General features: G+C 75.5%; 2 protein-coding genes across 9 annotated transcripts; both read right to left on the bottom strand.

Moving 5' to 3' along the window:
- Positions 1-4,450: 4,450 nt before the first annotated feature.
- On the bottom strand, positions 4,451-8,087 carry ISOC2 (isochorismatase domain containing 2). 3 transcript variants are annotated; one of them, XM_064503606.1, is made up of 6 exons: positions 7,634-8,087; positions 7,192-7,330; positions 6,428-6,521; positions 5,668-5,738; positions 5,449-5,562; positions 4,451-4,660 (listed from the first exon to the last, which is right to left on the bottom strand). In XM_064503606.1, the coding sequence occupies exons 2-6, from the start codon at positions 7,321-7,323 to the stop codon at positions 4,568-4,570; spliced, it is 504 nt and encodes a 167-aa protein (XP_064359676.1). In that variant the 5' UTR covers positions 7,324-7,330; positions 7,634-8,087; the 3' UTR covers positions 4,451-4,567. The 3 variants fall into 3 exon arrangements, with proteins under 3 accessions (XP_064359676.1, XP_064359675.1, XP_064359674.1); XM_064503605.1 differs by having other exon boundaries at positions 5,449-5,566; positions 6,428-6,640; positions 7,192-7,257; positions 7,634-7,747; XM_064503604.1 differs by having other exon boundaries at positions 5,449-5,566; positions 6,428-6,640; positions 7,634-7,746.
- A 5,849-nt stretch (positions 8,088-13,936) lies between these two features.
- On the bottom strand, positions 13,937-23,482 carry RASIP1 (Ras interacting protein 1). 6 transcript variants are annotated; one of them, XR_010386435.1, is made up of 16 exons: positions 22,444-22,503; positions 20,029-20,157; positions 19,801-19,901; positions 19,083-19,663; positions 18,708-18,861; positions 17,972-18,588; positions 17,566-17,900; positions 16,818-17,474; positions 16,320-16,357; positions 15,975-16,129; positions 15,771-15,880; positions 15,439-15,679; positions 14,734-14,906; positions 14,512-14,659; positions 14,147-14,436; positions 13,937-14,005 (listed from the first exon to the last, which is right to left on the bottom strand). XR_010386435.1 is itself a non-coding variant. In XM_064503582.1 (15 exons), exons 5-15 carry the CDS (start codon positions 18,839-18,841, stop codon positions 14,237-14,239), a joined length of 2,808 nt encoding a protein of 935 aa, XP_064359652.1. In that variant the 5' UTR covers positions 18,842-18,861; positions 19,083-19,663; positions 19,801-19,901; positions 20,029-20,157; positions 23,419-23,482; the 3' UTR covers positions 14,103-14,236. The 6 variants fall into 6 exon arrangements, 5 of the variants coding, with proteins under 5 accessions (XP_064359652.1, XP_064359655.1, XP_064359651.1 ...); XM_064503582.1 differs by lacking the exons at positions 13,937-14,005; positions 22,444-22,503 and adding an exon at positions 23,419-23,482 and having other exon boundaries at positions 14,103-14,436; XM_064503585.1 differs by lacking the exons at positions 13,937-14,005; positions 22,444-22,503 and adding an exon at positions 23,419-23,482 and having other exon boundaries at positions 14,103-14,436; positions 19,083-19,232.
- Between the last annotated feature and the right edge of the window lie 1,684 nt (positions 23,483-25,166).

The raw sequence follows: 25,166 nt of genomic DNA, 5'->3' as shown, positions 1-25,166 counted from the left end.
GGCCCTGCCCGGACTGGGACCGGCACCGGCACCGGGACCCGCACTGGGACAGGGACCAGCACCCAACTGGGACCGGCACCGGGACTGGCACCGGCACCGGGACCCGCACTGGGACAGGGACCAGCACCCAACTGGGACCGGCACCGGGACCGGCACCGGCACCGGGACAGGGACCAGCACTGGGACAGGGACCAGCACCCGACTGGGACCGGCACCAGCACCGGGACCCGCACTGGGACAGGGACCGGCACCCGACTGGGACCAGCACCAGGACCGGCACCGGCACTGGGACCCGGACTGGGACAGGGACCAGCACCCGACTGGGACCAGCACCGGGACCAGCACCGGCACCGGGACCCGGACTGGGACAGGGACCAGCACCCGACTGGGACCAGCACCGGGACCGGCACCGGCACTGGGACCCGGACTGGGACAGGGACCAGCACCTGACTGGGACCAGCACCGGCACTGGGACCAGCACTGGGACCAGCACCAGCACTGGGACCAGCACCGGCACTGGGACCAGCACCGGCACTGGGACCCGGACTGGGACAGGGACCAGCACCCGACTGGGACCAGCACCGGCACTGGGACCAGCACTGGGACCAGGATGTGGGGCCCAGCTAGGGCGGGGGGGGGGTCCTGGACCTGGGGAGGGGGGTCCCAGTAAGGGAATGGGGGTCCCAGTTAGGAGATGGGGGTTCCAGTTAGGGCAGGGGGCTCCCAGTTAGGGCAGGGGGGTCCCAGACCTGGGAATGGGGGTCCCAGTTAGGGGAGAAGGTCCTGGACCTGGGGATGGGGGTCCCAGTTAGGAGATGGGGGGGTCCCAGTTAGGGCAGGGGGGTCCCAGTTAGGAGATGAGGAGTCCTGGACCTGGGGATGGGGGTCCCAGTAAGGGGAGGAAGGTCCTGGGGCTGGGAATGGGGCTCCCAGTTAGGAGATGGGGTCCCTGAGACTGGGAACGGGGGTCCCAGTTGGGAGCTGGGGCTCCCAGTAAGGTGGTGGGGTCCCAGTAAGGCGGCGGGGGGCCCAGCTGGGGCCGGGCCGGGACCTGCGGAGGGAGGAGCCGCGCTGAGCCCCGACACGCGTGTGCAGGCGTGTGCAGGCGTGTGCACACCCGCAGCCCCGCCGGGGCCCGCACACGCGTGTGCACACGCGTGGCCGCCCCGATACCCATCCTCGGCCCTGAAACGGGGCAAAACTGCCCCAAACAGGGACCGGGCGCTACCCACAATACCTTGCGCCCCGCGGGGCAGCAGCTACCCAGAATGCCTTGCGGCGCCTTGGCCAAGGCCCGGTTACCCACAATGCCCCGCTCCCCGGGAGCAGCCAGGCAGCCTGTGCCGTAACCATGGCGACGGCGCCCGGCAACCGCCCCCCCCCCGCTCGCCGTGCTCCCCTCCCCCCGCCGCCCTCCGACCCCCCCATCCCTCCATCTCCATCTCTCCATCCTCATCCCTCCATCCCTCATCCCTCCTCCATCCCTCCTTCATCCCCATCCATCCCCTCATCCATCCTCCAGCCCCCACTCATCCTCCATCAGCCTTCCTCCATCCCCCCATCCCTCCTGCATCCCTCCATCCCCCATTCAGCCTCCATCCCTCCATCCATCCTTCCATCCACCCCCTCCTCCATCTCTCCACCCTTCCTCCTTCCCCAATCCTCCCTCCATCCTCCCATCCCTCCATCCCCCACCTTTCCCTCCATTCCCACACTTCATTCCTCCATCCATCCCTCCATCCCTCCATCCCCCATGCTCCATCCCTTCCTCCATCCCCCACCTCTCCATCCCTCCATCAGCCTCCCTCCATCCTCCCATCCTTCGTTCCTCCATCCATCCCTCCATCCCCATCCTCCATCCCTCTCTCCATCCTCCATCCGCCTCCCTCCACCCCATCCCTCCCGTCCCTCCGTCCCTGCATCCCTCCATCCCTCCCTCCCTCCGTCTGTTCATCCCCTCCATCCCTCCCTCCATCCCTCCCTCCCCCTCCTCCGCCTGCCCCCCTCCCTCCTTCCCTCCCTCCCTCCTTCCCCCCCCCCGGCGGTTCCTGACGGGACCCCAGCGCCAGCCCCCCCCCACGCCCTCGCACACGCTCGCACACGCACCGGGCACACGCACACGCCGCTGAGCACACGCACACGGCACACGCCGCCGGGCACACGCACACACACACGCACACGCATGGGGCCGCACACACCAACACGCGCCCTCGGGGCGCGCACGGGGCTCAGCTGGCGCACGCACCGCCGAGCACACGCCAAGCACACGCACCGCCGAGCACACACCGAGCACACGCACACGCACACGCCGCCGGGCACACGCACACGGCACGCGCGCTGTCAGCCCCGAGCCGCAGGCACACGCGTGCAGGCAGCGACACGCACGCACACGCCTGCACAAGCACCCGGCCGAGCCGAGCACACGCATGTGCGCAGACACGCTCCCAGCAACCTCGCACGCACACGTGTGCGACCCGGGCACGGACACGCGCACACGCAGAAGCGTCTGCAAGCGGCAGCTGCTGCTCTCTGCCCCCCGGGCGGCTGGTGCACACGCGTGTCACACGCATGCACACGCATGCACACGCACTGCCACCATCAGGCACACGCGTGGCGCCCGTGTCACCGCCCGTGTCACACAGGGACCCCGCCGCTGCCCCCCGTGTCGCACACCCGCTGTCACATGCGGTGTCACACACGCACCGCCGCTGTCACAATCGCTGCCACAGTGTCACACACACAGTCACACACCGCCAGTGTCACACACAGCTGCACGGTGTCACTCTCGTTGTCACAGTGTCACACACGGTGTCACACACACAGTCACAGTCCCGTGTCACACTCATTACACACACGGTGTCACACACACGGTGTCACACTCGCTGTCACGGTGTCTCACACTGTCACACATGGTGTCACACTGTCATGGTGTCACACGCACTGTCACACGGTGTCTCACACACGGTGTCACACACAGTGTCACACTCGCTGTCACACGGTGTTGGTGTCACACACTGTCATGGTGTCGCAGGCGATGTCACACTCCCATGTCACACACACACACACGGTGTCTCACACACAGTCACACACGGTGTCACACTCGCTGTCCCGCGGTGTCGCACACACGGTGTCACACTGCCATGTCACACACACACACACACACACACATGCGGTGTCACACACACTGTCACGGTGTCACACACACACACACAGTCACACTCGTCCCCCCGTCACCATGGCAACCAGCCCCGGCCACGCGCCCGCTTACCGGGCTGAGCCGAGGAGCCGAACCGAGCCGGGGCCGAACCGACCCGGGCCGAGCCGAACCCGAGCCGAACCCGGGCCGAACCGGGGCCGAACCGGGGCCGAACCGGGCCGAACCGGCAGCCGGCGCCGCGGCCCCGCTGCCCCCGGTGCCGGTTCCCGGTGCCGGTGCCGGTGCCGGGTGCAGGTCCCGGGTCCGGTTCCCGGTGCCGCGGGGGCGGCGCGGAGCCGCGGTGGCGGCGCGGCAGGTCGGAGCCCGCCGGGGTAATTACGGGGGGGGGGGGGGGGGGCGAGCGGGGGGGGCGCGAGCGGCGCCCATTGGCCGAGCGCAGCCAATGGGGGCGGGCGGGGGCGGGGCCTCCCCCCCCCCCCCCGGGGCTTCATTAAGAAAAGGGCCGGTGCCCGCGGGGGCGGCGCCGATTGGCCGCGGCGCCTGTCCGTCTGCGGCGGGGGCGGGGCCAAAGCAGAGGAGCGGGGGGGCGGGGGGGGCGGGGGGGAAGCCCCCCCCCCGGGGAAACCCCTCCCGGACGCATCATTGCCCCCCCCAGCACGTCACACCCCGACACGCGTGAGCCCCCCAGGACCTGACACGCATGACCCCCCCAGGACCCGACACGCGTGACCCCCCCAGGACCCAACACGCGTGACCCCCCCCGGACCCGACACGCGTGACCCCCCCAGGACCCAACACGCGTGACCCCCCAGGACCCGACACGCGTGACCCCCCCCGGACCCGACACGCGTGACCCCCCCAGGACCCGACACGCGTGACCCCCCCAGGACCCAACACGCGTGACCCCCCCCGGACCCGACACACGTGACCCCCCAGGACCCGACACGCGTGACCCCCCCCGGACCCGACACGCGTGACCCCCCCAGGACCCGACACGCGTGACCCCCCCCGGACCCGACACGCGTGACCCCCCCAGGACCCGACACGCGTGACCCCCCAGGACCCGACACGCGTGACCCCCCCAGGACCCGACACGCGTGACCCCCCCCGGACCCGACACGCGTGACCCCCCCAGGACCCGACACGCGTGACCCCCCCCGGACCCGACACGCGTGACCCCCCCAGGACCCGACACGCGTGACCCCCCCCGGACCCGACACGCGTGACCCCCCAGGACCCGACACGCGTGACCGTGGCGGCGTTCACTCCCCCGGCAGCACCAGCACACGCGTGTGCACACGTGACCGTGGGGTTTATTCCACCAGTGGCGGCAGCACACGCGTGTGCACACGCATGACCGCGGCGGTGTCAGCACACACCCACACGCGTGTGCACACGTGACCGCGGCGGTCAGGGCCCCCCCGGCCCCCCCGGCCCCCCCAGCAGCCCCTGCAGCCCCAGCAGCCCGCTGTCCGGCGCCGGCTCCTTGATCAGCTGCTGCACCTGCAACGAGACCCCGCCCCCGCCATGACGTGTGCACGGGGCAGGGCCACGAGGGGCGGGGTTAGGGAGGGGGCGGGGCGAGGGGCGGGGCTTCCCGCCCAGCAGGGCTCCCCGGGGGCAGCACCAGAGGGGGGGTGCTGGTGGGCGGGGCTGGTGCACCCGGTGGGCGGGGCCAGGTTGCCCGGTGGGCGGGGCTAGGAGGTGGCTCTGTGGTGGGCGGGGCCAGGTTGGCGCTGCCAGGGGAGGCAGCTATGTGGCGGGCAGGGCTGGAGGGGCGGGGCTATGTGGTGGGCGGGGCCAAGATGCCCAGAGGGCGGGGCTTTGGGGGCAGCTACCTGGTGGGCGGGGCCAGGTTGGCTGGTGGGCGGGGCTAGAGGGCAGTTACCTGGTGGCCAGGGCTGGGGGGGGGGGGAGCTACATGGTGGGTGGGGCCAATCGCTCCAGTGGGCGGGTCCAGGTTACTGGGTGGGCGGGGCTAGAGGGTGGAAACCCGGTGGGCAGAGCCAGGTTATCTGGTGGGCGGGACCACAGGGGTGCCTGCCTGGTGGGCGGGGCTAAAGGCAGGGCCTTAGTGGGCGGGGCTGGGTGACCCGGTGGGCGGGGCTATAGAGTGGGCGGGGCTGTGGGCGGGGCCAACTGCGAGGGTGTCGGGGGCCGGGTGGGGGCGTCGCAGGGGGGAGCGGACAGGCAGGGCTTGGGGGCGTGGCTCCCGGGGGGCGTGGCTCCCGGGGGCGTGGCTCATTGGGGCGTGGCTCCCGGGGGGCGTGGCTCCGGGGGGCGTGGCCGACCTGGCGGAAGCGGGGGTGGGCGGCGTCGCGCAGCAGCTGCAGGACGAGGCTCTCGCTGGTGCTCAGGAAGGCGCCGCTCTGGCGCAGGCGGCCCAGGGCCACCAGCCGCTCGACCTGGCTGCGGCTCCGCGTCACCCCGCGGCCCAGGGACCCCCCGGTGCCCCCCCCATGGCACCGGGGTCCCCGCCCCCCCCGTGCCCCCCCCGCCCCCGTGCCCACCTGCGGGACGAGCAGGCGTCCACCACCACGTGCACGTCCAGGCCCCGCTCCAGCAGATCCAGCGCCGTGCTCTGCCGGGGGGGGGGGGCACCCACGCTGCCTCCGGGGGCCCAGGCGTCCGGGTGATCTGCCCCCCCCCCCACCCCATAGGGCGTTGTGCCCACTGGGGGCCCCCCAGAAGCTGCAGTCCCAGCCCCAGGAACAACCCTCCTCCCCGTGGGGTCCCCCCGGATGCCTGGGTCCCCTCCCTCCCCCCAAATCCCCCCCGGACGCCTGGGTCCCCTCCCTCCCCACAGGTCCCCCCCGGACGCCTGGGTCCTCCCCCCCCGGCATGGGTCCCCCCCCAGCCGCTGGGTCCCCTCCCTCCCCCCAAATCCCCCCCAGCCACCTGGGTCCTCCCCCTCCCCGTGGGTCCCTCCCGGATGCCTGGTTCCCCTCCCTCCCCCCGAGCCCCCCCCGGCCGCCTGGGTCCCCTCCCTCCCCCCGAGCCCCCCCCCCCGGCCTCCCAGGTCCCCTCCCTCCCCGAGCCCCCCCCGGATGCCTGGGCCCCCTGGACGCCTGGGTCCCCTCCCTCCCCCCGAGCCCCCCCCGGCCGCCTGGGTCCCCTCCCTCCCCCTGAGCCCCCCCCCAGGTGCCTGGGTCCCCTCCCTCCCCCCGAGCCCCCCCCGGCCGCCTGGGTCCCCTCCCTCCCCCCGAGCCCCCCCCCCGGCCACCTGGGTCCCCTCCCTCCCCCCGAGCCCCCCCCCCCCGGCGGGCGCACCAGGATGCAGGCCTGGGTCTCGATGCCGCAGAGCAGGACGGAGGCGAGGCCGGGCCGGGCGCGCAGCTCGGCCTCCACGGCCGGCACCACCATGCTGAAGCAGGTCTTGGGGTGCTTGGGCAGGTCGTGGGCGCCCAGCTCGGGCACCGTGGGGCCCAGCGCCCGCGGGTGCTGCTCCGTCACCACCGCCGGCACCCCCAGCTCCCGGCACGCCTGCGGCCGCCCGTCACTGCCCGGACGCCGGGGCCCCCCGGACGCCGGGGCCCCCCGGGGAGCAGGGCTGGGGGCACCCGGACGCCGGGGCCCCCACAGAGCTGCCCGGACGCCGGGGCCCCCCCGCCACAGCACCCAGATGCCTGGGACTCCACAGAGCTGCCCGGACACCGGGGCCCCCCCCCACGGTGCCTGGATGTCTAGGACCCCCGGGGGGGGCAGTGGGGGAGGAGCGGGGCCACCCGGACGCCTGGGCCCCAGGGGGTGGCAGGTGACAGGGGTGTCAGGAGCCCGGACGCCTGGGCCCCTGGGGGGTGGGGTCAGAGGGGTGTTGGGCTCCCGGACGCCTGGGCCCCTGGGGGGTGGGGTCAGAGGGCTGTTGGGCTCCCGGACGCCTGGGCCCCTGGAGGTGGTTCAGAGCGGTGTCAGGCTCCCGGACGCCTGGGCCCCTGGGGGGTGGGGTCAGAGGGCTGTTGGCCTCCCGGACGCCTGGGCCCCTGGGGGGTGGGGTCAGAGGGCTGTTGGCCTCCCGGACGCCTGGGCCCCGGTACCTGGAGCATTCGGGCGGCGACGGCGACGATCTGGGGGAAGAAGGCGACGCTGGGCCGGAACCGCTCCTGCATGTCGCAGAGGAAGAGGATGCTGCTGCCCGGCGCCACCTTGCCCAGCCGGGCCCCGGCCATGGCCGCCCTGCGAGCGCCCGCACACGTCAGGCACACGCGTGTGCGAGCCGCCCCGCACACGGCTGAGCTGCCCTGCACACGCATGAACCGCCCTGCACACGCGTGAACCGCCCCGCACACGCGTGTGACCCGTCCCCGCGCCCCCCGGAGCTGCGTGACACACGTGTGTTGGGGCGTGCGCTCGCACGAGGACACGCGGGGTCACGGGCCGGGAGACCCCCGCCCACCTCACACCCTGCACACGCGTGTGCACCGTGACACACGTGTGTGCCCCCCCCGTGACCCCTGACCCGGGCTGCCCCCCCCTCACCTGCGCTCCGCGACCCCCGCTGCAACCAATCAGCGTCTGCCGCCCGCTTGGCCCCGGGCGCCCCCAAGCCCCGCCCCTTCCCTTCCCACTCGCAGCCAATCAAAAGGGGCAGCTCCCGCCCCCAGCGGCGCTCTCCCGCTGGCCACGCCCCTGCTGCAGTTCTGGCCAATCAGAGAGGAGCAGCAGCACCTCCACCCCCTCCCCAGCCCGCCTCCTAAGCCACGCCCCCACTGGAGCACTGGCCAATCGGAGACAGCAGGGGGCGGGACATGTTCCTCAGGAGCCTGTCAGAGCGCGAGGCAGCGGTATTTGCGGAAAGTTCTCAAGGCCACGCCCCCATCAGCGGCTCCGCCAATCAGGAGAGGGGGCGGTGGTGGTGATGCAATCAGGGGGCCCCTTAAAGGGCCAGGCGCAGTTTTGTTTATAACCCGGGGTGGGGGCGGGTCCCGGACGCCTGGGTCCCCGGGGGGGTCATGGCGGGCTGTGGGGCGGGTGTGGGGCACGCAGGTATGTGGGCAGCTGCCTCCCCCCCCCGCCCTGCCCCGTTACCGTGTGAACAGGTCGGTGGTGATGGCACCCCGACCTCCAGGCCCCAAACCATAGAGATCTGGTCCTCCAGGCCCCCAAACCATAGAGACCTGGTCCTCCAGAACCCAGACCATAGTCCTGGCCTGCCCGTTACCATGGAAACAGGCTATTGGTGGGGCGGTCACCCCCGACCCCAGTCCCGTGACCATAGAGAGCCAGCCTGTTACCATGGAAACAGATTAGCAGCGATGTCACCCCAAACAGGCCCAGGGAGCTGCTGGGGGCGGAGCATTTCCGGGGGGGCGTGGCTATGGCAGGGGGTGTGTCCATGCTGGAGGCGTGGCCAGACCAGGGGCGGGGTGTCCCACAGGGGGCGGGGCTTAGCAGGAGGGTCCCACAGGAGGCGTGGCTGAGTGGTCATGGGGGGTGTGGCCTGGTGGGAGGCCCCCTGATGGAGGCGTGGCCTGTTGGGGGGTGTTGCCGCAGGGGCGTGGCCTAGAGAGGGCGTGACCTTGTTGGGGGCGTGGCCTATTGGGGTTTCCCCACAGGGACTTGGCGAAGTAGGAGGGCACTGGGGGGGGGAGGACTCGTGGGGGGCGTGGCTTAGTGGAACCTCCCCGGGGGCGTGGCCCAGAGGGGGCGTGGCCACACCGGCCGTTCCCTCGGGGGGCGTGGCCTAGCAGCAGGGTCCCCACAGGGGGTGTGGGCTGGGGGGGGTGTGGGTGTTTGTCCGCTGGGGGCGTGGCCTATAGGGGGCGTGGCCTATAGGGGCGTGGCCTCAGTGTGATGTCTCAGAGGGGGGCGTGGCCTAGCAGGGATTCTCCCAGCAGCAGGGTTCCCCGCAGGGGGTGGTGTCCGTTAGGGGCGTGGCCTGAGTGGGCGTGGCCTACAGGGGCGTGGCCCGCGGGGCGGAGCAGGGATGCGGGGGGCGCTGGCGGCGCTGCTGGCGGCGGCGGCGCTGGCGGGGGGGGCGGGCGGCTGCCTGCTGTGCGAGGGGGGGGCGGCGCGGGCCCTGGGCGCCCTGGTGGGGCCCTTCCTGGCGCGGGCGCTGCCGCGGCGCCCCGAGCTGCGGGCCCGTGTGGCCGCCCTGCTGCGCCGGGGGCTGCGGGGCCTGGCCGCCCTGCCGCACCACCCCGCCACCTTCATGGGCGTCATCGGTGAGGGGGGGGCCCCCCCCCCGGGCACCCTGACCCCCCCCCTCGAGCCCCCCCAACCCCTGGCCCTCCCCCCCAGACGAGGCCACGCTGCACGAAGCCTCCACCCACTTCCGCCGGACCGTGGGCCGCGTCATGGAGCAAGACTACCGAGGTGATGGTGACCCCCCCCCCCCACCGGCGACCTCCCCCCCCTTACACCCCACGGGGGGGGGGGCGCAAAACGGCACCACTAACCCCAGCCAAGAACCCCCGTGTGGAGGAGCGGGGCGTTAACTCTGGAACCTAATGGTGGGGGCCTCACGGTGCTGCCTCCCCCCCCCCCAGACGAGCGGGTCTTCAACGAGCTCTACTGGGCGCTGCAGGAGGTCAAGGACCACTTCGAGCAGCTCATGCGGCGCTTCCAGAGCGAAGGCGAGACCCCGGCCCCCCCCCCCAGCCCCCCCGGCCCCCCCCGAGGTCCCGTCGCCATCTCACCCCCCCTTCTTTCCTCTTGCAGCGTTTTGCCCCAATAGCTGCGGTGAGTGGGGGGGGTCGGGGGGGGTCGGGGGGGTCCGAGCCCCCCCCGAGCCCCCCCTCCGCATCGGCCCCGCGCAGGGCGCATGGAGCAGGTCTGGATCGACTGCTGGTCCTGCAACACCTCCCTCTACTCCTGCACCCGGGGGCTGCTCTGCGGCGGTGAGCGGGGGGGGCCCGGGGGGGGGCAGGTAGGGGGTCCTGGGGGGCAGGTTGGGGGTCCTGGGAGGTGGCTTGGGGGGTCCTGGGAGGCGGCTTGGGGGGTCCCGGGAGGTGGTTTGGGGGGTCCCGGAGGAGGGAGGCCTGGGGAACCCGGGGGAGCAGGTTTGGGGGCCCTGGAGGGCCTGGTTGGGGGTCGCGGGGGGGCAGATTGGGGGGTCTCAGAGGATCCACTTTGGGGGTCCTGGGGGGGCAGTTTGGGGGGGGGCTGGGGGCAGATTGGGGAATCCTGAAGGACCCAGTTTGGGGGACTCAGGGGGCGGTTCAGGGGTCCCAGGGGACAGATTGGGGGGTTTTGGGGGGCAGGATTGGGGGGTCCCAGAGGACCCAGTTTGGGGGTCCTGGGGGGGCTGTTTGGGGGGTCTCGGATGACCCAGTTTGGGGGGTCCTGGGGGCAGGATTGGGGGGTCCCAGAGGACCCAGTTTGGGGTCCTGGGAGATGCAGCTTTGGGGGCTCTGGGGGTTCCAGTCTGGGGGTCCCAGGGGTGGCAGGTTTGGGGGTCCCGGGTGCAGCCCGGGGGGGCCCCGGGGGTCCCTACTCCCTCCCCCCCCCCAGAGCGGCGGCTCTCGGTGGCGGAGGACGAGGACCTGATCCTGGACTGCGGCCTGGCCTGGCACCGCGCCGCCCACGGCACCAAGACCTACGTCTTCTACCGGGTAGGGCCGGCCCCCCCGGGCCCCCCCCCGGGGACCGGGACCCCCCCGGGGACCCTCCCAGGGCACGGGACCCCCCTCCAGGACCCTGCTCGGGAATTGGGAACCCCCCAGACCCCCCCCCCGGGCCCCAGACTCCCCCGGGGACCCCCTAAGGGACCAGGACCCCCCCAGCGACCCTCCCTGGGGACTGGGACTCCCCCGGGGATCCCATAGGGGAACCGGGACCCCCTCAGAGACCCCCCCGGGGCACGGGATTCCCCTCCAGGACCCTGCTCGGGAATCGGGAACCCCCCAAAGCCCCCCCGGACACCCCCCCTGGGGCCTGGGACCCCCCTGGGGATCCCTTAGGGCAACTGAGACCCCCCTCCAGGACCCTGCTCGTGGCCTGGGACCCCCCCCCCCGGAGACACTCCTGGGGCCCGGGACCCCCCTGAGACTCCCCCGGGGCCCGGGACCCCCCGGGGATCTCCTAGGGAGACGGGACCCCCCCGGGGATCCCCCCCGGGTCCCGGCCCCCCCCGACGCTCGGGCCCCGCAGGCGGTGCCGCCGGGGGAGCAGCGGCTCGTGGCCGGCCCCGACCCCTTCCTGGTGCGGAAGCAGGTGACGGGCAACGCGTCGGGCCGCTACCGCTGCGAGATGCGCAGCCCGCGCGGGGAGCCCTGCTCCGAGCTCCGCTTCGCCGTCACAGGTCGGGGGGGCCCCGGTGTCCGGGGGGGCCCCGGCGTCCCGGCGGGGGGGGCCCCGGCGTCCCGGCGCTGACGTGTGTCCGTCCCCCCCCCCCCCCCCCGCAGTGACGGCGGCGGAGCCCCGCTGGCGCCCCCCGGCCCCGCCCCCCCCGGGCCGCCCCGCGCCCCCCCCGGCCGCCGCCGCCGCCGCCGTCGCCGCCGCTTCGGGCTTCGCCGCAGCCGCCGCCGCCGCTGCTGCCTGGTGAGCGGCGGGAGGGGGCGGGGCCTGCGGGGACACGCCCCCCGGGGGCACGCCCCCGTCCCTCAGCCCCGCCCACTGCGCGCGGGGCGGAGGGAGCCGCCTCTGTGGGCGTGGCCAGGAGGAGGGGGCGGGGCTTGAGGGTGACACACCCCCTCCACACATCCACGCCTATGTGGGCGTGGCCAGCTGGATGCAAGGCGGGGCTTATGGAGGATACGCCCCCTCCACGCATCCCCCGCATTTGTGGGCGTGGCCAGGCTGATGGGGCGGGGCTTGAGAGCCAACTTACACTCCCTCCACACTTCCCCTGCCTCTGTGGGCGTGGCCAGCCGGCTGCGGGCGTGGCCAGTCCAAGCCCCGCCCACTCCTCTGTCTCACCCCGCCCCCCAGGGCCTGCCTGCGCCGCCGGGGCGCCTCCAGGGACGGCGGGACCCCCCCGGCCCCCCCCCCGCAGCAATAAAGGGACCTGCACAGCCCCCGGACGCCTGGGCCCCCTCCCCGGACGCCTGGGCCCCCCGTGCCTCGGTTTCCCCGGTGCCGAAGGAGCCGTGGGAGCAGGTGGAGCAGCAGAGGGGCTTTCTTGGCCCCCCCGTGGCCCCCCCGCGGCCGGGGCGGCTCTGCCAGCGGTGGCCCAGCAGGTCGCCGAGGTGGCCCAGGCCCAGGATGGGGGGGGGGCTGGGGGCCGCCAGCGCCTCCAGCCAGCCTGGGGGGTCGTGGGGGGGAGAAGGGGGGCCGGGGGGGTGCGCGGAGCAGCTGTGGGGCAGCCATGGGGCGAGGGGAAGGGGCTGTGGGGAGCTGCCGTGGGGCAGCCCCCCCGTGTCCCCCCCCAGCTCACTGTGCAGTCGCCCGGCAGCAGCTCCGGCACGGGGGGGGTCACAGTCGAGGCTGGTGGCAGCTCTGGGGGGGGCTGTGGGGGGCCGGGGCTGTCAGGGAGGCGCAGGGGGGGCCATACCCGGCGGGGGGCCGTTGGGGGGTGTCAGCAGGGCGGGGGGGCCGGGGGGCGCAGTACCTGGCGGGGGGGGCCGGGGGGTTCCCCTCAGGCCCCGCCCCCAGGATTCCCTTTGGCTCCATCCCGGGATTCCCCCTAGGCCCCGCCCCCTCAGGGAACCGCACAGGCTCCGCCCCCAGATGCCCCATCCCTGGGATTCCCCCTAGGCCCCGCCCCCGGGGATCCCTATTGGCCCCGCCCCCTCGGGGATTCCCCCCTCCCCGACAGAGAGGGGCGTGTCCCCACACGGCCCCGCCCCCAGCACCCCTCACCGTGGGGGGCAGCTGCAGCACTTGGGGGGGTTAGTGACCCCCCCCTCCCCGGGGACCCCCCCACTTCGGTCCTGGGGGACCCAGGCGTCTGGGGCGCCCCCCCCCAGGGGCCCAGGCATCCGGGCCGGTGCCCTTTGCGGCACTGACAGGCGCTACCTGTCCCCCCCCCCCCCCGGCCCCGCACACGCGTGTGCCAGGCGTGCCCCCCCCACCCCACCCCCCCGCAAGGACCCAGGCGTCCGGGCGGTGGCACAGTGGGGCCAGGCTGTTTATTGGATGCCGCGGGGACACGGGGGCTCCTCGGGGGGGGCTGGGGGGGCGCCCACGGGCTGGTGACAGGTCCCTCAGGGCAGCCGGCGGTCCCCCCGGGTGTAGCTGGCGGCCCCTCAGGGTGTAGCCGGCGGTCCCTCGAGGCAGCCGGTTGGGCCCCGGAGCAGCCGCGGGTCCCTTGGGGTGACCCCAAGTGCCCCAGGGGTCCCGGCGGTCCCTTGGGGGGGGCTGGTTGTCCCTCGGCGGTGCTGGCTGTCCCCCGGGGGTGGCCGGCGGTCCCTCGAGGCAGCCGGTGGTCCCTCGGAGGCAGTCGGTGGTCCCTTGGAGGCAGCCGGTGGTCCCTCAGAGGCACTGGTGGTCCCTTGGAGGCAGCCGGCTGTCCCCCGGAGGTGTTGGTGGTCCCTCGAGGTGGCCAGCTATCCCCCCGGGGTGGCTGCCTGTCCCCTGGGGATGCTGGTGGTCCCTCGAGGCAGCCGGCTGTCACCCCGGGGTGGCCGGCTGTCCCCAAGGGCCCTGGAGATCCCTCGAGGCGGCCGGCTGTCCCCTGGGGGTGCCGGCAGTCCCTCGAGGTGGCCGGCGGTCCTCCGGGGGTGCTGGTGGTCCCTTGAGGCAGCCGGCTGTTCCCCGGGGGCGCTGCCTATCCCCCAGGGGTGGCCGCCTGTGCCCCGGGGATGCCGCCTGTCCCCCAGGGGTGGCCGCCTGTCCCCGGGGATGCCGCCTGTCCCCCAGGGGTGGCCGCCTGTCCGCGGGGTGGCCACCTGTGCCCCGGGGATGCTGACTGTCCCTCGGGGGTGGCCGGCTGTGCCCTGGGGATGCTGCCTGTCCCTCGGGGGCGGCCGCCTGTCCCCAGGGGTGGCCGCCTGTCCCCGGGGTGGCCACCTGTGCCCCGGGGACGCTGACTGTCCCCCGGGGGTGGCCGGCTGTGCCCTGGGGATGCCGCCTGTCCCTCGGGGGTGGCCGCCTGTCCCCAGGGGTGGCCGCCTGTGCCCTGGGGGGCGGCCGGCTCTTCCCCAGGGGCGGCCGCCTGTTCCCCGGGGGTGCCGCCTGTGCCCGGAGGGCCGTCAGGCGGCGTCAGGCGGGGCCCTCGAGGCCGTAGGCGGCGCGCTGGTTGGCGGGCAGCGAGCCCTGCTCCAGCTCCCAGAGGAAGCGGCGCAGGCGGCAGAGGTGCCGGTGCAGCCCCTCGTCGCTCACCGCCTCGCCGGGCCGCAGCCGGAAGCCCTCGGCCGGCAGCAGCAGCGGCGGGTGCTCCGTGAAGCTCTCGAAGATGTCGCCTGCCGGGGGGGGGGGGGGCGGTGAGGGCTGGGACGGGCGGGGGGGGGGCGCGGGGGGGCGGCGGGGGGGCTCACCGGCGGCGATCTGCTCCCGCTCCTCGGCCGGGGGGCTCCAGCCCTCGGGGCAGGGCTGCCCGGGCCCCAGCTGGTAGTGGCTGAGCACGTGGTGCAGCTGCGCCGGCGTCAGCGCCGGGTACTCGGCGCGCAGCCGGGCCCAGGTCGCCTGCGCGGGCGGGGGGGGGACACGCTCAGGAGGGGGGGGGGGCGGCGCCGGGGGCCCCCCCGGCCCCCACGCACCTGGCTGAGGCTGCTGCGGGGGGTGCAGAGCAGGTTGGCGGTGGCGGAGAGCTTGCGGAAGAACTCGGCGGCGATGTCGCCCAGCCCCGCCGCCTGCAGCCAGTCCAGCACCAGGTCCAGGTTGGTGCGGATGCGCACGGCCCGCGACCACTGGAAGAAGGGGGCCGCCGAGCCTGGGGGGGGCGGGGGGGTCAGCGGGGCCCCTGCGCCCCCCCCACAGCCCCCCCCGCCCCCGCGGCCGCTTCCCGCAGGAAGGAGCGGGACGGAAACCGGCCGCTTCCTGCCGCTACCAGCCGGACAATGGGAGGAAGCCGGGGGCACCGGGGCGGGGGGGGCGAGCGGGGCTGGGGCCCAGGCGTCCGGGCCTCCCCTCGGCCTCAGCCCCGGACCTCTGCGCTCTGTGGGGGGGACACAGGTGTCTGGGTGCAACCCCCCCCGTCCTGTTTGGCAGCAGGGAGGGGCCCAGGTGTCCAGGATGCCCCCCCTCACCCCGTGCCGTGATGGGGAGGGGCCCAGGCGTCCAGGACGCAACTCCCTCGCACTGTGCCATGGTCAGGACGGGGCCCAGGTGTCCGGGACGCCCCCCCTCACCCCATCCCATGACCAGGATGGGGCCCAGGCGTCCGGGACGCCCCCCCTCACCCCATCCCATGACCAGGACGGGGCCCAGGCGTCCGGGCCGCCCCCCCGCCCCCCGGCGCGCACCTCTCTCCATGAGGGTGTTGAAGAGGGAGGCGTTGGAGAAGAAGAAGAGGTAGCCGAAGGTCTGCGAGACCAGCGCCGGGTGCAGCTGGCAGTCGCGGCCCAGCTCCAGGGCGGCCGCGTAGACGGCCAGGGCCGGCCGCAGCCCCTCGGGGAGGCCGTCCAGCCCCGCCGCCGCCCGCGGCTCCCCCGGCCCCGCAAACGGGTCGCTCTCCAGCAGCGCCGGCAGCGCCGCGTACAGCGTCTGCGGGGGAACGCCATGGGGCAGCCGTGGGGCGGCCGTGGGGCGGCCGTGGGGCAGGCCGTGGGGCAGACGCGCCGCGGGGCGGGCTCACCTTGGTCAGGTAGTAGACGCACTGCTGGAAGGTCGACATGATGACCTCGTCGAGCACCGCCAGCGCCTCGTCGCAGGCCTCCAGGTCGCCGGCGAGCAGGGGGTCGGGGCCTGGGGGCGGCGGGGGCCGTGTGTGTCCCCCCCCTGCGGCGCAGCCCCCCCCCCGGCCCGCGGGCCCCCCCCGGCACACGCGGCCCCCCCTCACCGTCCAGGTCGGGCTCGAGCTCCCTCTCCAGCTCCAGCACGCGGCCCTGCGCCAGGTTGAGCAGCTCCGTGGCGTTGGCCAGCCACAGCACCAGTGGCCGCAGCTCCGCCGCCACCTCCGCCACGCCCGGCGCCTCCGCGGCCGCCTCCTGCGGGCTGCGGCACCCGGGGGGCGCGTCACCGCGGCGGGGGCACCTGGCACCCCCGGGTCCCCGCGGAGGGGGGACGTGGCACCCCCCCCGGGTCCCCAGGAAGGGCAGCGACGTCCCCGGGGCGGGAGGAGGCGTCACCGCGACGTCCCCGGGGCGGGGCACAGGGACGGGGCACCAGGGCTGGGGCCACTCACTTCTCGGGCTGCCGGTCCCCGATCTCCTTGATCTCCTCCTGGGGGGCGGGAGGCGGTGGTGAGGCGGGAGGTGGCCCCCCGTGCCCGTCACTGTCCCCCGCAGCCCCCCGTGCCCGTCCCTGTCCCCCGCAGCCCCCCATGCCTGTCCCCATCTCCCGTCCCTGTCCCCCATGGCCCCCTGTCCCTGTCCCCACTGTCCCCCCTGGCCCCCCACGCCCGTTCCCGTCCCCCACGGCCCCCGTCCCTGTTCCCCCGTGCCCCCCCACGCCCGTCCCCGTCCCCCGCAGCCCCCCACAGCCCCCCGTGCCTGTCCCCGTCCCCACTGTGCCCCCGTGCCCATCCCTGGCCCCCCTGGCCCCCCACGCCCATCCCTGTCCCCTGCAGCCCCCCACAGCCCCCCCGTGCCTCTCCCCATCTCCCGTCCCTGTCCCCCATGGCCCCCCGTCCCCTGCAGCCCCCCTGTCCCCCCGTGCGCCCCCCCGCAGCCCCCCGGCTGACCCAGACGGCCTCCTTGACGAGGCGGGCGACGCGGGCCAGCAGGGCGGGCAGGTGGTCGGGCGGCAGGGCGCGGGCGGCGTGCTCCAGGCAGAGCCCCAGCAGGAAGGCGGGCGCCAGCCCCACGCCGCCGGCCCCCCCGGCGCCCCCCCCGGCCCCCGCGGAGCAGGAGGAGGAGGAGGAGGAGGGCAGGCGGACGATCTCGCGCAGCAGCGCCTCCTCCTCCTGGGGCCGGAAGCGCAGCTCGGGCCGGCGGCTCTGGGCGTAGGCGCGCAGGGCCTCGAGGCGCTCCTGCGGCGAGCGCCCGCAGCCCGGGCAGCCCAGGGCGCCGGCCAGGCCGGGCGCGGGGGCGGCGGGGGGCAGCCAGGGGGGCCGCGGGGGGGGCGCGGCGGCCCGCGGGTCGCGGTAGAGCAGCAGCACGTGCTGGCCCAGCCCCAGCAGGTCGCCGGGGGCCAGCGGCGCCTGCCGCAGCAGCGGGGCCCCGTTGTGGGTGACGGCGGCGCCGCGGCAGGGCCGCACCAGGGCCGGCTCGCCCGCCCGCACCACGCAGTGCCGCGGCAGCAGGTCGGGCGCCTCCAGCGCCGTGTCCGGGGGGGGGCCGCCCGCCCCGCGCCGCCCCAGGACGTGCCGCGCCCGCGTCACCACGTGCAGCACCGGCTCCTGCGCGGGGGGCGGCCGTGAGGGCGCGGCGGGGGGGTGGAGGGGGGGGGGGGCCCGGCGCCGCGCCCCCGCCCCCGCCGCCCCCACCCACCTGGGGGCCGTAGCCCTGCAGCAGCAGGAAGTAGGGGTGGCGGCCGGGCGGGCGGAGCAGGCTCTGCGCCAGCTGCTCCAGCGCCTCGGGCGGCTCCTCGGCGGCGGCGGCCTCGGCCGGGGGCTCCTCGGGGGCGTCGGCGGCGAGGGGGGGCCCGGCGTCGCCCCCCGCCACGCTGAGCACGCTCTTGCGCTCGCGGCGCTTCTTGGCGCTGAGGTTCATGTCGCTGATGCTGCGCCGCAGCGAGAGGTTGTCGGCGCGCTCCTTGGGCGGCGCCGGGCCCCCCGAGGCGGCCCGCGAGCGGCTCCGCTGCGCCCGCCGCGCCTGCGCCTCGCCTGGGGGGGGGAGAGGGGGTGAGCGGCGCGGCGGGGGGCCGCGCGGGCGCGGCGGGGGGAGCGGGGCTCACCGGGGGGCTCGTCGTCGTCGGCCTCGGCGGCGCGCTCCACCTCCTGGCGCCGGCGGATCTCGAAGCGCCGCGAGCAGCCGGCCTTGGGCTTCCAGACGTCCTGCAGCACCAGGGGCCGCTCGGCGTCGCCCAGGGGCCGCAGGTGCTCGGCCTGCCAGGCGCCGCCGGGCCCCGCCGCGCGCCCCACGGCGTCGCAGAGCACAAAGGCGCCGGGCGGCCCGGCCTCGGGCGGCAGCCCGTAGCGCTCCAGCGCCTCACGCAGCAGCTGCCGCGCCGTGGAGCGCGGCGTCGCCAGCACGCTCTTGTAGTTGGCGCCGCGCCACAGGTCGCCGCCGAAGATCTTGAGGATGCCGGGCGGCTGGCGCGGCCCCCGCGGCCCCCCCTCCGCCGCCGCCGCGGGGTCCCCCTCGGGCGCGGGGTCCGCCAGCTCCGCCAGCTTCTTCTCGCTGGCCCAGCGCCCGCCGCCCGCCGCCGCCGCCCCCCCCGCGCCGCCGCCGCCGCCGCCGCCGCGGTGGAAGAGGTGGGAGAGGCGCTTGTGCCGCGCGGCCTTGCCCTTGCCGGGGGGCCGCAGCTCCACCGTCTCGCTGCCGCGGCTCGCCGTGTCCGACGAGGTCGACCTGCGGCGGGGGCAGGCGGGGCGTGGGGGGGCCGCCGGGGGGCTCGGGGCCGCCGCGGGGGGGCTCGGGGGCGCCGGGGGGGGGCTCGGCGTCGCCGCCGCGGGGCCCCGCGCTCTTACTTGACGGAGCCGACGCTGGGCCAGCGGCGGCTCATCTTGGCCAGGCGCTTCTTGGGCGAGTTGATCCAGAGGCCGACGGGGAAGTGGAGCTTCCCAAAGCGGGGGCTGCCCTCCTTGCGCTCCTCCGGGAACATGGCGCCGGCCCGGGCGGCTCCTGCGGGGACGGGGACGGGGACGCCGTGGGGCGCGGGGCCCCCCGACCCACCCCTGAGCGGCACCGCGACAGCGCCCAGGGCACCCGGCGGGGACCGCCCGGACTCTGGGGTCCCACCGTGAGGGGCGGGGGGGGTACACCGGCACCAGGACCCCCGACCCCCTCGGAAGCACGACCCGGCCGGGGCCAGGTGCCCCCCACCCGAGAACCGCGGGCGTTACCCAGTCTCGTGGCAGATCCCTGGCGGTGCCGGTGCTCAGCGGCGGCGCGGGGGCTCCCGGCGCTGCCCCATGGCCCCCCGGCCTGCAGCCCGCCGCGGGGCTCCGCCGCCCCTCTTTGTCTGCGCGCCTCCGGCTCGGCTCCGGCGGTCACTGAGCGAGGATTTCCCTTCGCGGCGCGGCGCGGGGGGGCAGGAAAGGGCGAGCCGGGCCAGGAAGCGGGGCCGAGCGCCGGCCGGGGGGCTGGGAGGGGGCCGGCGGGGAGGGGCGGGTGGCGGGTGCGCGGCGGCCGAGGGGGGCGGCCGGCACGTGCGCGGCGGCGGCGCTGAGGCCGCCCCGCTCGAGGGCGCGGAGCGGCAGGGCTGGCCGGGGCCAGGCAATGCGCAGCGCGGACAGACGCGGGAACGAAGGACACGGGCGGTTTATTGCGAGGCAGCGGCGAGCGCGGCGGTCCCCCGGCGGGGAAGGAGGCCGGAGGCAGGGGGGCCGCGGGGACGCCTGGGGTCGCGCAGGCCGGCTGGCGCCCAGGCCTAGATCCTGCCCGGGAAGGTCCCTTCTTCCCGCTGCTCGTCCCAGCGCCGGATCTGGGAGGAAGACGCGCGGTGGGGCGCAGGGCCTGGCAACAGGCGCTCGGGGAAGGGCTCACGGAGCCGCGCGGAGCTAGGGGAGCGGGGACGCCGGCTCCCAGGCCCAAGCCGCCCCCGGGCCCTGCTTTACCTACCCAAAAAGTGGGGCAGAGGGACTTGAAGACCCGGAAGTACCACAGACACGGGGTGACGTCCCGGCGCTTGGCCGTCAAGGCCTACACACAGCGGTGATAGTCTGCGGGGACACCAGCGGGGCGTCGAGCCCCCGTCCCTCCCAGACGGGGTGCTCCCGCCCCCCGAATCCTGGCTACCCAGGCACAGCGGGAGATCCCCGGGTACCCCGCGGCCTCCCCAAGCCTCACCCAGGTAGTTCTGGAAGCAGTTGCGGGTCTGGTTGGCGTTGGGGAAACGGGAGTCGAAAGGCGCCGTCAGGTAATGGCTCAGGGCTCCCCTGGGACCCTTGTCCCCGGCGTCCGGGGCGCACTGCGCGGCTGTGGGGAAGGAGGCAGGTTGCTGACACCGGACCCTGGAGCCCCGGCTCGGACCCTGCCCACAGCAGCCGCTGCGGCCCCACACACACCCCGGATGGTGCCAGCCCGAAAGGGAGGCGCCTGCCCCACCGAGCACCCCCCACATCCACACATAACTCTCGCCCCGGTGCTGCTCCAGGCCTGCCCGATCCCCCCCCGCCGCCCCAAACCGCCGCCGCGGCCCTGACAGGCGCCCGCCGCCATGGCTGCTTCTCCTCCCTCAGAGCCCGGCCCGCCCACGGCGAGGCGGCCGGCGCTCCCATTGGCTGAGTCCTTCCCGCCGCCGAGGGCGCGAGCCAATGAGAGCGCGGAGAGCCCTCGCGCGCCGCGCCGCCCCCCCCCCCCCGTGGCCGTTGGGAGTAACGGTCGCGGGTGTCTCGCGGGCGGGGGAGGGGGGTGTTTTGGCGGGAAGGGGGAGTCCGAGCCAATCAGAACGCGCAGCGGGCTGGCCCCGCCCCCCGAGCAGCCTCGCCTCAGAGGGCCGCCAGCTCCCCTCAGAGCCCCGGAGCTCCCCTCAGAGCCCCCAACCTTCCTTTAGAGCCCCCCAACCTCCCCTCAGAGACCCCAATCTTCCTTTAGAGCCCTGGAGCTCCGCTCAGAGCCCCCAACCTTCCTTTAGAGCCCCCCAACCTCCCCTCAGAGCCCCGGAGCTCCCCTCAGAGCCCCAACCTTCCTTTAGAGCCCCCCAACCTCCCCTCAGAGACCCCAACCTTCCTTTAGAGCCCCCCAACCTCCCCTCAGAGCCCCCAACCTTCCTTTAGAGCCCCCCAACCTCCCCTCAGAGCCCCCAACCTTCCTTTAGAGCCCCCCAACCTCCCCTCAGAGCCCCCAACCTTCCTTTAGAGCCCCCCAAACTCCCCTCAGAGCCCCCAACCTTCCTTTAGAGCCCCCCAAACTCCCCTCAGAGCCCCCAACCTTCCTTTAGAGCCCCCCAACCTCCCCTCAGAGCCCCGGAGCTCCCCTCAGAGCCCCCATATTCCCCCTAGAGACCCCCAATATCCCCTCAGAGACCCCAATATCCCTTCAAAGCCCCCAAATTCACCTTAGAGACCCCTAATATCCCCTTAGGGACCCCGACCTCCCCTCAGAGCACCCAATATCCCCTGAGAGACCCCCAACCTCCCCTCAGAGACCTCAACCTCCCCTTAGGGATCCCAATACCCTCTCAGAGACCCCAACCTCCCCTCAGAGCGTTCTGAGCTCCTCTCAGAGCCTTCAAACTCCCCTTAGAGACCCCCAATACCCTCTCAGAGACCCCAACCTCCCCTCAGAGCGCTCTGAGCTCCTCTCAGAGCCTTCAAACTCCCCTTAGAGACCCCCAATATCCTCTCAGGGACCCCAACCTCCCCTCACAGCGCCCAATATCCCCTGAGAGACCCCCAATGCCCCCTCAGAGACCCCGACCTCCCTTTAGAGACCCCCAAACTCCCCTCAGAGACCCCCAAACTCCCCTCAGAGACCCCAATCAGCCCCAACCTCCCCTTAGAGACCCCAATATCCCCTCAAAGCGCCCCAAACTCCCCTCAGAGACCCCCAACCTCCCCTCAGCCCCCCAACAGGACCCTTCCACTTCGGAGCCCCAGGCCATGGTCCCTCGTCCTCCCCGCAGCCCCCTAACTGGGGCTCCCCACCCCAAACCCGGCTCCCCCCCACCCCAGAACCAGCCCCCCAAATCGGCCCCCCCCGGTGGCCCCCAGCGCCAGGCTCCCCTCCCGGCAGCTCCCGCTCCCTCCTGCCCCATCCCACCGGGCCCCCGACCGGCCCTCGCTTCCCCCCCAAGTCGGGGCACCCCCTCGCCGCGCTCCCCCCGGCACCGGAGGCCGCAGGCTGCACGGTGAGAGCTCGGACCCGGAACGCGCCGCCCCCTTCCCTGGGGACGGGGACGTGGGGGGCTCCGAGGGGGCAGTGGGGGCTGCTCGGGGGGCTCCGAGGGGGCGGGGGGGCTGCCGGGGGGCAGCCGCCAGCCGCCCGGTCCCTCGGCGCCGCTCTCGGCGGCGGCCCGGCTCTTACCGGGGTTTCTCCCGGCTCGCACAGGCGTGAAGGCGCCGCCGGGGCGCCGCCGCGGGGCAGAGAGCGGCCGTTCCCCCTGAGGAGCGGAGGCGCCGCCGGCCGCTGCCGGGCCACGAGGCTCTTGGACACGGTAAGCGCGGCACTGCCCCCCCGCACCCCGCCCCGCGCCCGCTTCCCCTGCCCGGGAGCCCCCGCGCTGCGGCTCCCCGCGCCCGGCGCCGCCGCGGCCGCGGTGACCTGCTGTCCGGCCCCGCCGCTCTCGGCCACGCCTCCACCTGCCGCGCCGGCCACGCCCCGCCGGCCACGCCTCCCCTCTCGGCCACGCCTTCCCCTCTCTCGGCCACGCCTTCCCCTCTCTCGGCCACGCCTTCCCCTCTCTCGGCCACGCCTCCCCTCTCTACCTGCCGCGCCGGCCCCGCCTCCCCCCCCGCCCTGCGCCGGGCTGGCTGCGGCGCGGCGCTGCGCCGCCAGGGGCCGCCGCTGTTGCGGCCGGCGGCAGCGCGGGGCCCCGCGCGCGCGGACACGGGGACACGCGGGGACACGGGGACACGCGGGGACACACGGACGTGGGGACACACGGACACAGAGACGCACGGACATGGATGTACGTGGGGACACGGACACGGAGACATACACGGGCACACAGGGACGTGTAGACACACACAGGGACACAGGGACACGGGCACACACGGGGACACACGGGGACACACAGGGACACAGAGACATACACGGGCACACAGGGATACACGGACCCGCAGCAACACGGACACACAGGGACACACGGGCATGGAGACACACACAGGGACACACGGACACGCAGGGACACACGGACCCACAGGGACAGGGGCAAACGGTGAGACACGGACACGCAGGGACACGGACACGCAGGGACACGGACACACACGCAGAGACGCGCACAGGCACGTGTGTGCGCGCACAAGCGTGTAGTGTTGCACACACATGCATGCGTGTGCGCTCACACGTACACGTGTATGTATGTACACACACGCCTACGCATCCCGGTGCACAGCCGTACACGGCCCCGGGGCCCGCAGACGCGCGCTCGCACGGGCGCACACGCGTGACGCACGCACGCGGCACTCGCGGCGCCGGCTCCCTCCCCCCGCCGCCGCCCCCCGCGCCGCGCGCCCCGGCGGCCGCTCCCCGGGCCGGGGGTCCGGGGGACGCCGGGGCCCCGCGGGCCTCCCCCACCTGCCCGCGCGCGGGCGCCGCGTCAGCCGCGCCAGGGCGGGCGCCAGGCCCCGCCCGCGCTGGCACGTCCCGCTTCCCGGCCTGTCTAGACGCGGGCGGAGGCGGGGCAGCCCGCCGGGATTCCCTCCGCCGCCGCCGCCGCCGCCGCCGCGGGGGGGCCGGGCCGCAGCCCCCGGGGCGCCCCCCACCCCCCCCGCGCTCCCCCGCCCCGCGGCGGCGCCCCAGGGCGGCCCGGCCCAGCCCGGGCCCGGGGCCAGGCCCCCCCCGCGCTGCGGTCGCGGGGGCTGCCCCGGCGCGGCCGGCCGGGGGCATTTGCGTCAACGCCGCCCCCCCCCCCGCCCGGGGCAGCCCCGGCTTCCTGTGGCCGCGGGGGGGCCGCGGATGTGAACCAGCTGCCGGCGCTGACGCCAGCGCCCCGCGCGGCCGGGGGGCGCCGGGGGGGCCGCGGGGGGGGGGACAGGCCGCCGCGAGGCCCCCGCGCCCGCCCGGCTCCTCGGGCGTCAGCGCCGGCCGCCCCTGACGCACGGAGCCTCCCGCTTCCTCCCGGGCCGCACGGACCGACGGACGGAGCCAGGGGACGGGCGGACAGACAGGCGGACGCCCTCGAGCCCCTTCTGCCTGTCACCAATCGATGGGGCCTCCCCGCGCACCGCAGCCCGTCGCCGCGCGGTGTTGGCCGCCGCCTGTTGTCCCGTTTCGCTGTTGTGCAGCTCTCGGAGCCGCGGGGCGCCCGCGGGGAGAGGCCGCCCTGGCGTCGCCGGGGCCGGCACGTGCGGGCCGGCGCGGTGCGGCGCGGCGCGGCGTAGCACGGCGCGGTGTAGCACAGTGCGGTGTAGCACGGCGCGGTGGCGGTGCGGCGGTGGCGGCCAGCAGCAGCAGCGCCGCTGCCCCGTCACCTGGGAGCTAAATATTTACCCGCGCAGACGGTGTTTGCCTTGGCGCCGGGCCCCCCCGGCACGCTGCCGCCGCCGCCGCCGGGCCCCCCGCGCCCCCGCGCCCCTGCCAGGCCCCCCGGCGCGTCACCGCCGCTGCCAGGCCACCGCTGCCGGCCCCCGGCCCCCTCCGGTGCCCCCCAGCGCGGGGACGTCCTGCTGCCCCACGGCCCCCGTGCAGGGACAGCTCCTGCCCTCCTGCCCCACAGCACGGGGACATCCTCCGCTGTCCTGCCCCATGGTGCGGGGCCGCCACCCTGCCCCACGGCCCCTGGTGAAAGGGCAACCGGGGCTGGGAGCTGTGGGGCCAGGGCCGTGCTGTGCCCAGGGCCGAGGGCCAGGGACCCACAGGGCTCAGGAGCTGTGGGGCCGGGGCCGCCCTGCGCCCGGGGCCGCGGGGCTCGGGGGCCGTGGGGCCGGGGCAGCCCTGGGCCCGGGTGCTGCGGCCGGGCCGGTGGCGCTGGGGTTTCCGCTGGGCCGCGGCGCTGAGGCCCCCGCGCGGCCCCCCGCCCTCCCGGCCCAGCGCCGCCCAGCGCCGCGGGGGCCCGGCCCAGCACCCCCACCCTGCACCCGGCCTGGCCGCGGGGCCCAGCGCCGCCCAGCGCCTCGCACCCGCCGGGAGCCTTCCCTCGCTGGGTGCCCGCGGGCCGCCCTCGCCCCAGTGCTCTGTGCGCCGTGGGTGTGCGCCGCGGGTGTGCGCCGCGGGTGTGCGCTGCGGGTGTGCGCTGCGGGTGTGCGCCGCGGGTGTGCGCCACGGGTGTGCGCCGTGGGTGTGCGCTGCGGGTGCTCGCTGCGGGTGCTCGCTGCGGGTACACA

Source organism: Dromaius novaehollandiae, chromosome 39 (assembly GCF_036370855.1).
Source record: "Dromaius novaehollandiae isolate bDroNov1 chromosome 39, bDroNov1.hap1, whole genome shotgun sequence".
In the NCBI taxonomy this organism is placed as follows: Eukaryota; Metazoa; Chordata; class Aves; order Casuariiformes; family Dromaiidae; genus Dromaius; species Dromaius novaehollandiae.
Note: the sequence above shows the minus strand (reverse complement) of the source record. Positions and strands in the feature narration are given on the sequence as shown.

What these genes read in the sequence shown, in the direction of transcription:
- ISOC2 (XM_064503604.1), bottom strand. Translation starts at nt 7,323, where the DNA reads ATGGCCGGGGCCCGGCTGGGCAAGGTGGCGCCGGGCAGCAGCATCCTC. An exon ending in TCGCCGCCCGAATGCTCCAG is followed by an intron (nt 6,641 to 7,191) that starts GTACCGGGGCCC and finishes GGGCGGCCGCAG; the next exon opens with GCGTGCCGGGAGCTGGGGGT. An exon ending in CCCACCCCCGCTTCCGCCAG is followed by an intron (nt 4,661 to 5,448) that starts GTCGGCCACGCC and finishes GTCTCGTTGCAG; the next exon opens with GTGCAGCAGCTGATCAAGGA.
- RASIP1 (XM_064503582.1), bottom strand. Translation starts at nt 18,841, where the DNA reads ATGTTCCCGGAGGAGCGCAAGGAGGGCAGCCCCCGCTTTGGGAAGCTC. An exon ending in GCGTCTACTACCTGACCAAG is followed by an intron (nt 15,680 to 15,770) that starts GTGAGCCCGCCC and finishes GTTCCCCCGCAG; the next exon opens with ACGCTGTACGCGGCGCTGCC. An exon ending in GCGGGAGCAGATCGCCGCCG is followed by an intron (nt 14,437 to 14,511) that starts GTGAGCCCCCCC and finishes CCCCCCCGGCAG; the next exon opens with GCGACATCTTCGAGAGCTTC.